Below are 15,582 nucleotides of genomic sequence, written 5' to 3' on the forward strand. Positions count from 1 at the left end.
TCGTCACTGTAAAACACCAGTGCAACGCTGTATCACCGTAAAGCATCAGTCGTCACTGTAAAACACCAGTGCAACACTGTAAAACACCAGTACAACACTGTATCACCGTAAAGCATCAGTCGTCACTGTAAAACACCAGTACAACACTGTATCACCGTAAAGCATCAGTCGTCACTGTAAAACACCAGTGCAACACTGTATCACCGTAAAGCATCAGTCGTCACTGTAAAACACCAGTGCAACACTGTATCACCGTAAAGCATCAGTCGTCACTGTAAAACACCAGTGCAATGCTGTATCACCGTAAAGCATCAGTCGTCACTGTAAAACACCAGTGCAACACTGTATCACCGTAAAGCATCAGTCGTCACTGTAAAACACCAGTGCAACACTGTATCACCGTAAAGCATCAGTCGTCACTGTAAAACACCAGTGCAACACTGTATCACCGTAAAGCATCAGTCGTCACTGTAAAACACCAGTGCAATGCTGTATCACCGTAAAGCATCAGTCGTCACTGTAAAACACCAGTGCAACACTGTATCACCGTAAAGCATCAGTCGTCACTGTAAAACACCAGTGCAACACTGTATCACCGTAAAGCATCAGTCGTCACTGTAAAACACCAGTGCAACACTGTATCACCGTAAAGCATCAGTCGTCACTGTAAAACACCAGTGCAATGCTGTATCACCGTAAAGCATCAGTCGTCACTGTAAAACACCAGTGCAACACTGTATCACCGTAAAGCATCAGTGGTCACTGTAAAACACCAGTGCAACACTGTATCACCATAAAGCATCAGTCGTTACTGTAAAACACCAGTGCAACACTGTATCACTGTAAAGCATCAGTGGTCACTGTAAAACACCAGTGCAACACTGTATCACCGTAAAGCATCAGTCGTCACTGTAAAACACCAGTGCAATGCTGTATCACCGTAAAGCATCAGTCGTCACTGTAAAACACCAGTGCAACACTGTATCACCGTAAAGCATCAGTGGTCACTGTAAAACACCAGTGCAACACTGTATCACCGTAAAGCATCAGTCGTTACTGTAAAACACCAGTGCAACACTGTATCACCGTAAACCATCAGTCGTCACTGTAAAACACCAGTGCAACACTGTATCACCGTAAAGCATCAGTCGTTACTGTAAAACACCAGTGCAACACTGTATCACCGTAAACCATCAGTCGTCACTGTAAAACACCAGTGCAACACTGTATCACCGTAAAGCATCAGTCGTCACTGTAAAACACCAGTGCCCGTATTCACGAAGCATCTCAGAGTCTCAGAGCTTCTATCTCAGCCTCAAAGTCCCTTATCAAGGAATTCTTAGCTTAAAGCAGTGGTTCTCAATTATTTTCTCTCACGCCCCCCCTAGAGGACAGAATTTTTTTCAGCCCCCCCCCCGAATTGTACTACCATTGAGAACTTGATAATATTTATTTATTTATCTGTATAAACCACTGTATCAGTTGCTGGCACCAGCATTCTGCATACAATCGCCTGATTATCAAAATAAATCTCTATGGTGTGAGGTTTTATGCACCTTGTGATGTGGTGGACAACTTTGTAAGAGGCTAACAGGCTTTTTGTTTACTGATGCCGCGCTGACAAAATGACCGGCTTGTTGGCCATACTCATGGAATTTATGATGAAACAACTCCAGTGGCTTACTGACATAACGGGTGTATGGTCTCCAGGTGTATGGTGTATGGTCTCCAGGTGTATGATGTACGGTTTCCAGGTGTATGGTGTATGGTCTCCAGGTGTATGGTGTATGGTCTCCAGGTGCCGTCTTCATTTATTTGGTTTCATGCTCCGCTGCCAGAGTTTTTAGGCATAAAACACAAACGGGTGTTTCCTGGTTCCCGACGTGTTCACGGTAAACCCAAGGGCGACGTAGCATCGTCATATCTCCTGCTCTTACTAGCTTTATGTTTACTCTCACCTGTTTTCTTTTCCTCTGACGCCTCATCCTTTCTTCTTTTCACTCCTGTCAGAAACTTCTCCATTATTTTAACTTCTCCTCCTCCAGCTCTGTACACCGGTGTTCATGTGTAGTACTTCTTCTACTCTACTGGTTGAACAGGCAGCCTGTTGATTAGTTTGAGCACTGCTGCCACCTAGTGGCTGGAGGCCCTTTTTTAATCCTTCAAGCATGAATAAAGGCACTAATGCTGAAAGTCGCGCCCGCCTCACGCCCCCCCTGACACCCCACCACGCCCCCTCAGGGGGGCGCGCCCCACCATTTGAGAAGCACTGGCTTAAAGTGACTCAGGAAGTGTCTCAGTAACTCTCAGCAAGGAGTTGACACAATCGTTTATCTTAGTGAGGAGGTGTGGTTGACCCCGTTGCTCTGTATGATGCAGTCTGCTGAGAGCTGATTGGTTGTTAGAGAGAGTCTGCTGAGAGCTGATTGGCGGATCGGTGCAGCGTCTGCAGTCATGCGGACGTTGTATCGGTCCGTCGTGGTGAAGAAGGAGCTGAGCCAAAAGACGAAGCTCTGGATTTACCGGTCGATCTTCGTTCCTACCCTCACCTATGGTCATGAACTATGGGTCACGACCGAAAGAACCAGATCCCGGATACAGGCGGCTAAAATGAGCTTCCTCCGTAGGGTGGCTGGGCGTACCCTTAGAGATAGGGTGAGGAGCTCAGTCACCCTTAGAGATAGGGTGAGGAGCTCAGTCACCCTTAGAGATAGGGTGAGGAGCTCAGTCATCCTTAGAGATAGGGTGAGGAGCTCAGTCACCCTTAGAGATAGGGTGAGGAGCTCAGTCACCCTTAGAGATAGGGTGAGGAGCTCAGTCACCCTTAGAGATAGGGGGAGGAGCTCAGTCACCCTTAGAGATAGGGTGAGGAGCTCAGTCACCAGGGAGGAGCTCGGAGTAGAGCCACTGCTCCTCCACATCGAGAGGAGCAGCTGAGGAGGCTCGGGCACCTGTTTCAGATGCCCCCCGGACGCCTCCGGAGGGAGGTGTTCCGGGCATGTCCCTCTGGTAGGAGGCCTCGGGGCAGACCCAGGACACCTGGAGGGACTATGTCTCTCTATGGCCTGGGAACGCCTTGGGGTGCCACCAGAAGAGCTGGAGGAAGAGTCTGAGTGAGGGAAGTCTGGGCAACTCTGCTCGGACTGCTGCCTCCGCAACCCGGCCTGGATAAGCGGTAGACAATGGATGGATGATACAACTCAGACAAATTAATTTAATTTGTACAGAGCTTAAAAATGATTGAACTTACCTTGTTCACATGCTGATAATTTTATTGATTTGATTCTTGTTTTCTTTTCTGTCCATGCCGGTTATTTTTACCACTTAATGTATTACAATGATATTAATGGAGGACGAGACGCAGCGTCATCAATCCCAGTGATTCACCACCGATGTGGGGCAGTGAAAGAACGTGACGGAGGCTTGATAGACCATCATCACCTCTGCTGCAGCTCACCTGTAGACAGGAGTCACAGTGTTTTACTGCAGCTCACCTGTAGACAGGAGTCAGTGTTTTACTGCAGCTCGCCTGTAGACAGGAGTCAGTGTTTTACTGCAGCTCACCTGTAGACAGGAGTCACAGTGTTTTACTGCAGTTCACCTGTAGACAGGAGTCAGTGTTTTACTGCAGCTCACCTGTAGACAGGAGTCAGTGTTTTACTGCAGCTCACCTGTAGACAGGAGTCACAGTGTTTTACTGCAGTTCACCTGTAGACAGGAGTCAGTGTTTTACTGCAGTTCACCTGTAGACAGGAGTCAGTGTTTTACTGCAGTTCACCTGTAGACAGGAGTCACAGTGTTTAACTGCAGCTCACCTGTAGACAGGAGTCACAGTGTTTAACTGCAGTTCACCTGTAGACAGGAGTCACAGTGTTTTACTGCAGCTCACCTGTAGACAGGAGTCACAGTGTTTTACTGCAGCTCACCTGTAGACAGGAGTCACAGTGTTTTACTGCAGCTCACCTGTAGACAGGAGTCAGTGTTTTACTGCAGTTCACCTGTAGACAGGAGTCACAGTGTTTTACTGCAGTTCACCTGTAGACAGGAGTCACAGTGTTTTACTGCAGCTCACCTGTAGACAGGAGTCACAGTGTTTTACTGCAGCTCACCTGTAGACAGGAGTCACAGTGTTTTACTGCAGCTCACCTGTAGACAGGAGTCAGTGTTTTACTGCAGCTCACCTGTAGACAGGAGTCACAGTGTTTTACTGCAGTTCACCTGTAGACAGGAGTCACAGTGTTTTACTGCAGCTCACCTGTAGACAGGAGTCACAGTGTTTTACTGCAGCTCACCTGTAGACAGGAGTCACAGTGTTTTACTGCAGCTCACCTGTAGACAGGAGTCACAGTGTTTTACTGCAGCTCACCTGTAGACAGGAGTCACAGTGTTTTACTGCAGTTCACCTGTAGACAGGAGTCACAGTGTTTTACTGCAGTTCACCTGTAGACAGGAGTCACAGTGTTGTGATCACCTTCTTGTCAGTGTTATTTTGTTGCGTCACTGTGGGAGAAGGAAGATCCTCCATGATGAGGTCGACCAGAAACATTCTTCCTGCACATCGAGGTGCTCGCGTGTCATTAAATCATTGTCGTTAAACAAACAGAGAACATCTTTCCTTTCACTTTCTATTTCTGTCATCTTGTCTGTCTTAGGCTTCTTGAAAGTCCTCCTCACTGCTTCTAGTGGTTTTCCATCTTCGGAGCACTCTTTGGGCTCAAGATACTTTGTGAATTACTTTTATCTTAGTAAGGAACAATTCTAAGAAAAACCTTAAATTTTGAGGAATTATAAAATACATTTTTTTTGAGAGCTACTTGTAGTCTGAGGATGCTTTGTGAATATGGACGCAGTACATCAGTGTAAAACATCAGTCCAACACCGGTACGTCACCGTTAGGAAAGCACCGATCCAGAGCAGCCTCACTGTACAATAACATCTACATCAAAGCCTTGTGGTGTTTTGAGTGTAAAATACGTCCAAACAGCAACACGTTGTCATGGAAAGTTGGATTGCTGCAGTGCAACTACACTGGCCTGCGAGCTGGATGCAAACTGTGGAAAGGATTTCCTGACTCATCGCTCCGTGTCTCACTGAGACCCGCCTCCTTCAGGAATCCAGTCCACAGTTTGCAGCCAGCAGAGCAGCAGGGAAACACTGTGGAGTCGTTTCAGCAGCAGTAAAGCAGACGAGGCTTCATGGATCAGAAATCTCTGCAGGTTGGATCACAAATTGCTGCTCCGTGAATTAAGTTGTTATCAGAACCCGATACCGATACTGGATCAGATCGGATCCATCCCTAGTCACCTTAAAACTTCAGTACATCACTACGTCCACTATATATGTCAAACACAAACACCTCTTGCTTGCTCTGGCTTCAAATCAGACCTGGAATCAGACCTGGAACCGGACCTGGAACCAGCTCAGTGGAAAAAGGGCAACAGTGGAGCTATCTGTCTACCTGCTAACTGCCCTGCTCAGTGCCTTGCTAACTGACCAACCCCCACCAACTGCCCTGCTCACTAACAGCTTCAACAGTAGGAATCACAAAGTCTCACTTTGACACCCCCACCCACCCAATCCCCACCCCCACCCCAACCCCCCACCAGAGAGAACCAGGACAGGTGAGGCAGCAGCCTCTAAGCAACAGGTCGACGGAGGAAGGAGCCCCCAGGAGAGACCCCAGACTGAACGCCCCCTGCTGGTGGACTGCAACAAGCTGAGGGTCAGACACACACACATACACACACACGCACACACTGAAGTTCCTTCTCTTCATCGTAGAGTACAGTGTGAACATGAGTATTCAGATACTTCAACTTTAAATAAATACATGAACACAGATACACAATATAGATGATGGGGATGATGATGATGAGGATGAGGATGAGGATGATGATGAGGATGATGATGACGATGACGATGACGATGATGATGAGGATGATGATGATGATGATGATGAGGATGAGGATGAGGATGATGATGATGATGACAATGATGACAATGATGATGATGATGATGATGACAGGTGAAGTAAACATCAAAGATGCTTTGCCACGAGCTACAACTGCGGGAACTACTCTGAAAACGGTTGCAGGTCATCACTTTAAGATGGTATCCTTGAAGCAGCCCCATTTTTGGAACCCTTCCGCATCGTCAGCAGGCATCTCAGGTTCACAGGTGTTTCGCCCCTTAACCTGTACACCTCGCCTGAGTGGGGCAGCGAAGACTGACTAGGCTTCACCTGCGGAAGGGTTCCAGCTGTGAGCTCTCTTTAGCCATATCCATCTTGAGCTGGACTCGGCTGCTGCGGCTATCTCCCTGGTGGCTTTCTTCAGCTGTTTGGGCTCCAGCCCCATCCTCTGGAGGAAGAACCGCACCGACCTTGCGGGAAACCCACGGCAGCCGACTTCGATGGGAAACATTTTTGCATGCCATCCTTTCAGGACAGCTTCGTCAATCAGGTCTTGGTACTTGGCTCACTTCAATTGGTGAGACACGTCCAGCCTCTCTTCCCAGGGCACCGTGAGCTCTGCCACTATGATGGTTTTTGTGCTTCTGGACAGCAAGACTATGTCTGGTCGAAGTGAGGTCACTGCCACGTCCTGTGGAAAGACGAGCTTCCTCTTCAAATCCACACTCAGCTCCCAGTCGCAGGCGCGTTGCAGGGAGGAAGGTAGGTTTTTGGCTGTTGTGCTGGTCTTACGAGCCGTTTCCCCTTCCCTCACAAAGGTTATGGCTTTGAGCGTGCTTGTTGTTGGCTTTGACCCACTGCTGCTCCACCCAATTGGCGATTTCCAAGAGGACCTTATCGTGCCTCCATCTGTAGCGCCCTTCAGCCAGCGCCTTTGGGCACCCTGTCAGGATGTGGTTCAGCGTGCATGCGGGTGCGTCGCATTGGTTGCAAGATGGGTCTTCTTCTCTGCCTCAGATCTTCAAGTTGCATGGAGTGGGCAACAGGTCGGTCACAGCACGCAGGAGAAAGCTCACCTTCCCTTGGTCGGTTTGCCACAGTTCTTTCCAAGGCATTGGCCGCTCCTGTGCCTGATCCCACTGTGTCCATCAACCCTGAGAGGCGAGTCCAATCGCTTTCACCCGCCGGTCCTCCTCTGCTGCCTCGCGAACTCTTTCCACCACAAGACCTCTTTTGGCTCTCGCATCAGCACTGCACCACCTTTTCCCGCTGTAGTGGCCAAGACCCAGGCGTCCCTGACATACCACACCCACAACTTCCTGGTGTTTCCAGTGGGATTCTGCATCAGTCACCGCTTGTTGGGGCTTCCACTTTCTGCCGCATTTGATGTTTTTACTTGCGTGCCGAACTTTCCCGTCCTTAGACAAAAGGAGTGTGCTGACTGCCCTTGCCTTAGTGGCCTTGAACTCCTCCACTACTGATGCAATAGGCAAGGGAAGCTTGGAAGTCTTGCTATATAGGTTGACTGCGCTAAAGAATGGGGGGACTCCCAGCCACTTCCGCAGAAACTTGCTGCACAGTCTTTCCATTCCTTCCACTTGGGACATGGGAAAGTTGTAAAGTAGGAAGGGCCATTGGAGCCTCGGTATGATGCCATATTTTGAATCTCCCAAGAAGCTGACTGTGCTCGATGGCTTAGGTGTTCAGCTGGGCTTTGGTCATGTTGAGGTTGTGGCTGTCCTTTAGGGAGCTGTCGTAATGTTTTCCAAGGCATCGGATCCCTTGGTCTTGAATAGTTGGGATCTCGGAGCCCTGGATGCTGAAAGTATTTCTTATTAGCTTCCCTTTCAGAATGCTGACGCTCCGCGACTTTTCAGGTTTAAACTGTAGGCGTGACCATGTCGCCATCTTCTCCAGTGCGCTCAGAACCCACTGTGTCCCCTGGATTGATGGAGTCATCACTGTCACGTCGTCCATGAAAGCTCGACAGGCTGGGTGTCTTGTGCCGTCGTCTGCTTTCGGGCCTCTGCACTGCGTCTCTCCTGCCTTCAGTAGCAGGTTCATGGCCGCTATGAAAAGGACGACAGAGATCGTGCATCCTGCCATGATGCCTTTCTCGAGCTTTTGCCATTTGGTAGTGGTGCCTGCCACGGTGAACCTCATCCGCAGCGCATCCATGTGCGACATGACCAGCTCGACTACATCTGATGGAACGCGGTAGTGCTCCAGTGCCTTGCGGATCAGCAGGTGTGGCACGCTGGGATAGGCCTTGGCAAGGTCCAGCCACACGACAGAGAGAGTGTTATGCTGGCTCTTGGCTTCGTTGATGAGCTGGCTTATCGCTGCTGTATGTTCCAAGCAGCCGGAATGTCTCGGTACTCCTCCCTTTTGGACACTGGGATCGATGAACTTATTAGCCAGCAGGTATGTTGTTAGCCGTTTGCCGACGATGGACCAGAAAATTTTCCCCACGATGAGGATGATGACGATGACGATGACGATGACGATGAGGATGATGATGATGATGATGACAATGATGATGACGATGACGATGAGGATGATGATGATGGTGTTTCTCCAGGAGCTACTGACTCGAGCCGTGACTCAAACTGAAGGTTTGGAGGTTGAACCTCTGGAGAAACTTTACGCTCTGCTGGCCCAGTGTGTCTACCGACACCGAGACGAGCACGACAAGACGGCGCTCCTACAGGTACACACAATACACAATGCACACACAGACACACACAGAGGGATGACATAAAACACACTGAGCAACTGCCACCTGGTGGTGTGTGTGTGTGTGTGTGTGTGTGTGTGTGTGTGTGTGTGTGTGTGTGTGTGTGTGTGTGTGTGTGTGTGTGTGTGTGTGTGTGTGTGTGTGTGTGTGTGTGTGTGTGTGTGTGTGTGTGTGTGTGTGTGTGTGTGTGTGTGTAGTTGGTAACTGTGTGTGTGCAGTATGTGTGTGTAGTTGTTGACTGTGTGTGTTGTTGTTAACTGTGTGTGTGTAGTTGTTGACTGTGTGTGTTGTTGACAGTGTGTGTGTAATTGTTGCCTATGTGTGTAGTGTGTGTAGTTGTTGACTATGTGTGTGCAGTGTGTGTAGTTGTTGACTATGTGTGTGCAGTGTGGTGTAGTTGTTGACTATGTGTGTGCAGTGTGTGTGTAGTTGTTGACTATGTGTGTGTAGTGTGTGTAGTTGTTGACTATGTGTGTGTAGTGTGTGTAGTTGTTGACTATGTGTGTGTAGTGTGTGTAGTTGTTGACTATGTGTGTGCAGTGTGTGTAGTTGTTGACTATGTGTGTGCAGTGTGTGTAGTTGTTGACTATGTGTATGCAGTGTGGTGTAGTTGTTGACTATGTGTGTGCAGTGTGGTGTAGTTGTTGACTATGTGTGTGCAGTGTGTGTGTAGTTGTTGCCTATGTGTGTGTAGTGTGTGTAGTTGTTGACTATGTGTGTGCAGTGTGTGTGTAGTTGTTGACTATGTGTGTGTAGTGTGTGTAGTTGTTGACTATGTGTGTGCAGTGTGTGTGTAGTTGTTGACTGTGTGTGCAGTGTGTGTGTAGTTGTTGACTATGTGTGTGCAGTGTGTGTGTAGTTGTTGACTATGTGTGTGTAGTGTGTGTAGTTGTTGACTATGTGTGTGCAGTGTGTGTAGTTGTTGACTATGTGTGTGCAGTGTGTGTAGTTGTTGACTATGTGTGTGCAGTGTGTGTAGTTGTTGACTATGTGTGTGCAGTGTGTGTAGTTGTTGACTATGTGTGTGCAGTGTGGTGTAGTTGTTGACTATGTGTGTGCAGTGTGTGTAGTTGTTGACTATGTGTGTGCAGTGTGTGTAGTTGTTGACTATGTGTGTGTAGTTTGTGTAGTTGTTGACTATGTGTGTGCAGTGTGTGTGTAGTTGTTGACTATGTGTGTGCAGTGTGTGTAGTTGTTGACTATGTGTGTGCAGTGTGGTGTAGTTGTTGACTATGTGTGTGCAGTGTGTGTGTAGTTGTTGACTATGTGTGTGTAGTGTGTGTAGTTGTTGACTATGTGTGTGCAGTGTGTGTAGTTGTTGACTATGTGTGTGCAGTGTGTGTAGTTGTTGACTATGTGTGTGCAGTGTGTGTAGTTGTTGACTATGTGTGTGTAGTTTGTGTAGTTGTTGACTATGTGTGTGCAGTGTGTGTGTAGTTGTTGACTATGTGTGTGCAGTGTGTGTAGTTGTTGACTATGTGTGTGCAGTGTGGTGTAGTTGTTGACTATGTGTGTGCAGTGTGTGTGTAGTTGTTGACTATGTGTGTGCAGTGTGGTGTAGTTGTTGCCTATGTGTGTGTAGTGTGTGTAGTTGTTGACTATGTGTGTGCAGTGTGTGTAGTTGTTGACTATGTGTGTGTAGTTTGTGTAGTTGTTGACTATGTGTGTGCAGTGTGTGTGTAGTTGTTGACTATGTGTGTGCAGTGTGTGTAGTTGTTGACTATGTGTGTGCAGTGTGGTGTAGTTGTTGACTATGTGTGTGCAGTGTGTGTGTAGTTGTTGACTATGTGTGTGTAGTGTGTATAGTTGTTGACTATGTGTGTGTAGTGTGTGTGTAGTTGTTGACTATGTGTGTGTAGTGTGTGTAGTTGTTGACTATGTGTGTGCAGTGTGTGTAGTTGTTGACTATGTGTGTGTAGTGTGTGTTGTTGTTGACTATGTGTGTGCAGTGTGCGTGTAGTTGTTGACTATGTGTGTGTAGTGTGTGTAGTTGTTGACTATGTGTGTGCAGTGTGTGTAGTTGTTGACTATGTATGTGTAGTGTGTGTAGTTGTTGACTATGTGTGTGCAGTGTGTGTAGTTGTTGACTGTGTGTGTAGTGTGTGTAGTTGTTGACTATGTGTGTGCAGTGTGTGTAGTTGTTGACTGTGTGTGTAGTGTGTGTAGTTGTTGACTATGTGTGTGTAGTTTGTGTAGTTGTTGACTATGTGTGTGCAGTGTGTGTAGTTGTTGACTGTGTGTGTGTAGTTTGTGTAGTTGTTGACTATGTGCGTGCAGTGTGTGTAGTTGGTGACTGTGTGTGTGCAGTGTGTGTAGTTGTTGACTATGTGTGTGCAGTGTGTGTAGTTGGTGACTATGTGTGTGCAGTGTGTGTAGTTGTTGACTATGTGTGTGTAGTTTGTGTAGTTGTTGACTATGTGTGTGCAGTGTGTGTAGTTGTTGACTATGTGTGTGTAGTTTGTGTAGTTGTTGACTATGTGTGTGTAGTGTGTGTGTAGTTGTTGACTATGTGTGTGTAGTTTGTGTAGTTGTTGACTATGTGTGTGCAGTGTGTGTAGTTGTTGACTGTGTGTGTAGTGTGTGTAGTTGTTGACTATGTGTGTGCAGTGTGTGTAGTTGTTGACTGTGTGTGTAGTGTGTGTAGTTGTTGACTATGTGTGTGTAGTTTGTGTAGTTGTTGACTATGTGTGTGCAGTGTGTGTAGTTGTTGACTGTGTGTGTGTAGTTTGTGTAGTTGTTGACTATGTGTGTGCAGTGTGTGTAGTTGGTGACTGTGTGTGTGCAGTGTGTGTAGTTGTTGACTATGTGTGTGCAGTGTGTGTAGTTGGTGACTATGTGTGTGCAGTGTGTGTAGTTGTTGACTATGTGTGTGTAGTTTGTGTAGTTGTTGACTATGTGTGTGCAGTGTGTGTAGTTGTTGACTATGTGTGTGTAGTTTGTGTAGTTGTTGACTATGTGTGTGTAGTGTGTGTGTAGTTGTTGACTATGTGTGTGTAGTTTGTGTAGTTGTTGACTATGTGTGTGCAGTGTGTGTAGTTGTTGACTGTGTGTGTAGTGTGTGTGTAGTTGTTGACTGTGTGTGTGTAGTTTGTGTAGTTGTTGACTATGTGTGTGCAGTGTGTGTAGTTGTTGACTATGTGTGTGCAGTGTGTGTATAGTTGTTGACTATGTGTGTGCAGTGTGTGTAGTTGTTGACTGTGTGTGTGTAGTGTGTGTAGTTGTTGACTATGTGTGTGCAGTGTGTGTAGTTGTTGACTGTGTGTGTGTAGTGTGTGTAGTTGTTGACTATGTGTGTGTAGTGTGTGTAGTTGTTGACTGTGTGTGCAGTGTGTGTAGTTGTTGACTATGTGTGTGCAGTGTGTGTATAGTTGTTGACTATGTGTGTGCAGTGTGTGTAGTTATTGACTGTGTGTGTGTAGTGTGTGTAGTTGTTGACTGTGTGTGTGTAGTGTGTGTAGTTGTTGACTATGTGTGTGCAGTGTGTGTATAGTTGTTGACTATGTGTGTGCAGTGTGTGTAGTTGTTGACTGTGTGTGTGTAGTGTGTGTAGTTGTTGACTGTGTGTGTGTAGTGTGTGTAGTTGTTGACTATGTGTGTGCAGTGTGTGTAGTTGTTGACAATGTGTGTGCAGTGTGTGTAGTGGTTGACTGTGTGTGTAGTTTGTGTAGTTGTTGACTATGTGTGTGCAGTGTGTGTAGTTGTTGACCATGTGTGTGCAGTGTGTGTAGTTGTTGACTATGTGTGTGCAGTGTGTGTGTAGTTGTTGACTATGTGTGTGCAGCGTGTGTAGTTGTTGACTGTGTGTGTGTAGTGTGTGTAGTTGTTGACTGTGTGTGTGTAGTGTGTGTAGTTGTTGACTGTGTGTGTGTAGTGTGTGTAGTTGTTGACTATGTGTGTGCAGTGTGTGTGTAGTTGTTGACTATGTGTGTGCAGTGTGTGTAGTTGTTGACTGTGTGTGTGTAGTATGTGTAGTTGTTGACTATGTGTGTGCAGTGTGTGTAGTTGTTGACCATGTGTGTGCAGTGTGTGTAGTTGTTGACTATGTGTGTGCAGTGTGTGTGTAGTTGTTGACTATGTGTGTGCAGCGTGTGTAGTTGTTGACTGTGTGTGTGTAGTGTGTGTAGTTGTTGACTATGTGTGTGCAGTGTGTGTAGTTGTTGACTATGTGTGTGCAGTGTGTGTAGTGGTTGACTATGTGTGTGCAGTGTGTGTAGTTGTTGACTGTGTGTGTGTAGTTGTTGACTATGTGTGTGCAGTGTGTGTAGTTGTTGACTATGTGTGTGCAGTGTGTGTAGTTGTTGACAATGTGTGTGCAGTGTGTGTAGTGGTTGACTATGTGTGTGTGGTTTGTGTAGTTGTTGACTATGTGTGTGCAGTGTGTGTAGTTGTTGACCATGTGTGTGCAGTGTGTGTAGTTGTTGACTATGTGTGTGCAGTGTGTGTGTAGTTGTTGACTATGTGTGTGCAGCGTGTGTAGTTGTTGACTGTGTGTGTGTAGTGTGTGTAGTTGTTGACTATGTGTGTGCAGTGTGTGTAGTTGTTGACTATGTGTGTGCAGTGTGTGTAGTGGTTGACTATGTGTGTGCTGTGTGTGTGTAGTTGTTGACTATGTGTGTGCAGTGTGTGTAGTTGTTGACCATGTGTGTGCAGTGTGTGTAGTTGTTGACCATGTGTGTGCAGTGTGTGTAGTTGTTGACAATGTGTGTGCAGAGTGTGTAGTTGTTGACAATGTGTGTGCAGTGTGTGTAGTGGTTGACTATGGGTGTGTAGTTGTTGACAATGTGTGTGCAGTGTGTGTAGTGGTTGACTATGGGTGTGTAGTTGTTGACTGTGTGTAGTTGTTGAATATCTGATGACACCAGACCAATGGATGCACTTCTTAACTGCATTTTAGATGTGAAATCCTGGATAGTAGAAAACGTCCTCCAGCTTAACCAGGACCAAACTGCAGTTTCCGTCATGGGTCCTGAGGCCCAGAGACAGAACGTTTGACCCAAACTACGGTCACGGTCTTTTCATCCATCCTCACAGGTGAAGAACCAGGGCGTAATCTTTGACTCCGAGCTGACTGTGATTCCACACATTAAGAATATCACAATTATAGGTTTTTACCATTTATAGAACATCGCCAGAGTCGCCACATTCTCTCTCTGGCCAACATGGAGACACTAATGCATGCTTGTATCACCAGTCGTATTAACGACTGTAGTGCCAGGCTTTCTGGTCTTGTGTGGTGTGCTTGTGGTTGTGTGGTTGTGGTTGTGTGGTTGTGGTTGTGTGCTTGTGGTTGTGTGGTGTGGTTGTGGTTGTGTGGTGTGGTTGTGTGGTTGTGGTTGTGTGGTGTGGTTGTGTGGTTGTGGTTGTGTGGTGTGGTTGTGTGGTGTGGTTGTGTGGTTGTGGTTGTGTGGTGTGGTTGTGTGGTTGTGTGGTTGTGGTTGTGTGGTGTGGTTGTGTAGTGTAGTTGTGTTATGTGGTGTGGTTGTGTTGTGGTTATGTGGTGTGGTTGTGTGGTGTGGTTGTGTTGTGTGGTGTGGTTGTGTGGTGTGGTTGTGTGGTGTGGTGATGTGGTTGTGTGGTGTGGTTGTGTGGTGTGGTGATGTGGTTGTGTGGTGTGGTTGTGTGGTGTGGTGTGGTTGTGTGGTGTGGTTGTGTGGTGTGGTTGTGTGGTGTGGTGATGTGGTTGTGTGGTGTGGTTGTGTGGTGTGGTGTGGTTGTGTGGTGTGGTTGTGTGGTGTGGTTGTGTGGTGTGGTGTGGTGATGTGCTTGTGTGGTGTGGTTGTGTGGTGTGGTTGTGTGGTGTGCTTGTGTGGTGTGCTTGTGTGGTGTGGTTGTGTTGTGTGGTGTGGTGATGTGCTTGTGTGGTGTGGTTGTGTGGTGTGGTGTGGTGATGTGCTTGTGTGGTGTGGTTGTGTGGTGTGGTGTGGTGATGTGCTTGTGTGGTGTGGTTGTGTGGTGTGGTTGTGTCGTGTGGTTGTGTGGTGCGGTTGTGTTGTGTGGTTGTGTGGCTGTGTGGTGTGGTTGTGTTGTGTGGTTGTGTGGTGATGTGCTTGTGTGGTGTGGTTGCGTGGTGTGGTTGTGTGGTGTGGTTATGTTGTGTGGTTGTGTGGCTGTGTGGTGTGGTTGTGTGGTGTGATGTGGTTGTGTGGTGTGGTTGTGTGGTGTGGTGTGGTTGTGTGGTGTGGTGATGTGCTTGTGTGGTGTGGTTGCGTGGTGTGGTTGTGTGGTGTGGTGATGTGCTTGTGTGGTGTGGTTGCGTGGTGTGGTTGTGTGGTGTGGTTATGTTGCGTGGTGTGGTGTGGTTGTGTGGTGTGGTAATGTGCTTGTGTGGTGTGGTTGCGTGGTGTGGTTGTGTGGTGTGGTTGTGTTGTGTGGTTGTGTGATGGTGTGGTTGTGTGGTGTGGTGATGTGGTTGTGTGGTGTGGTTGTGTGGTGTGGTGTGGTTGTGTGGTGTGGTTGTGTGGTGTGGTTGTGTTGTGTGGTTGTGTGGTGTGGTTATGTTGCGTGGTGTGGTGTGGTTGTGTGGTGTGGTTGTGTGGTGTGGTTATGTTGTGTGGTGTGGTGTGGTTGTGGTGTGGTTGTGTGGTGTGGTGATGTTGTGTGGTTATGTTGCGTGGTGTGGTGTGGTTGTGTGGTGTGGTGATGTGCTTGTGTGGTGTGGTTGCGTGGTGTGGTTGTGTGGTGTGGTTGTGTTGTGTGGTTGTGTGATGGTGTGGTTGTGTGGTGTGGTTGTGTGGTGTGGTGTGGTTGTGTGGTGTGGTTGTGTTGTGTGGTTGTGTGGTGTGGTTGTGTTGTGTGCTTGTGTGGTGTGGTTATGTTGCGTGGTGTGGTGTGGTTGTGTGGTGTGGTTGTGTGGTGTGGTTATGTTGTGTGGTGTGGTGTGGTTGTGGTGTGGTTGTGTGGTGTGGTTATGTGGTGCGGTTGTGTTGTGTGGTTG

The 15,582-nt window shown here is 47.5% G+C and overlaps 1 protein-coding gene across 1 annotated transcript in view; it reads left to right on the top strand.

The window, feature by feature from the left end:
* The window catches only part of LOC308148177 (ATPase family AAA domain-containing protein 2-like), a gene marked incomplete at its 5' end in the record, with an annotated part of 44,535 nt that overhangs the window by 24,223 nt on the left and 4,730 nt on the right, over nucleotides 1-15,582 (top strand). Inside the window, 2 exons of the mRNA XM_080521618.1 lie at nucleotides 5,607-5,722; nucleotides 8,493-8,621. Coding sequence (XP_080377744.1) covers nucleotides 5,607-5,722; nucleotides 8,493-8,621 — 245 coding nt within the window. The remainder of the gene's footprint in view (nucleotides 1-5,606; nucleotides 5,723-8,492; nucleotides 8,622-15,582) is intronic.

This window comes from Blennius ocellaris, assembly GCF_963422515.1.
Source record: "Blennius ocellaris genome assembly, contig: SCAFFOLD_137, whole genome shotgun sequence".
NCBI lineage: Eukaryota > Metazoa > Chordata > Actinopteri > Blenniiformes > Blenniidae > Blennius > Blennius ocellaris.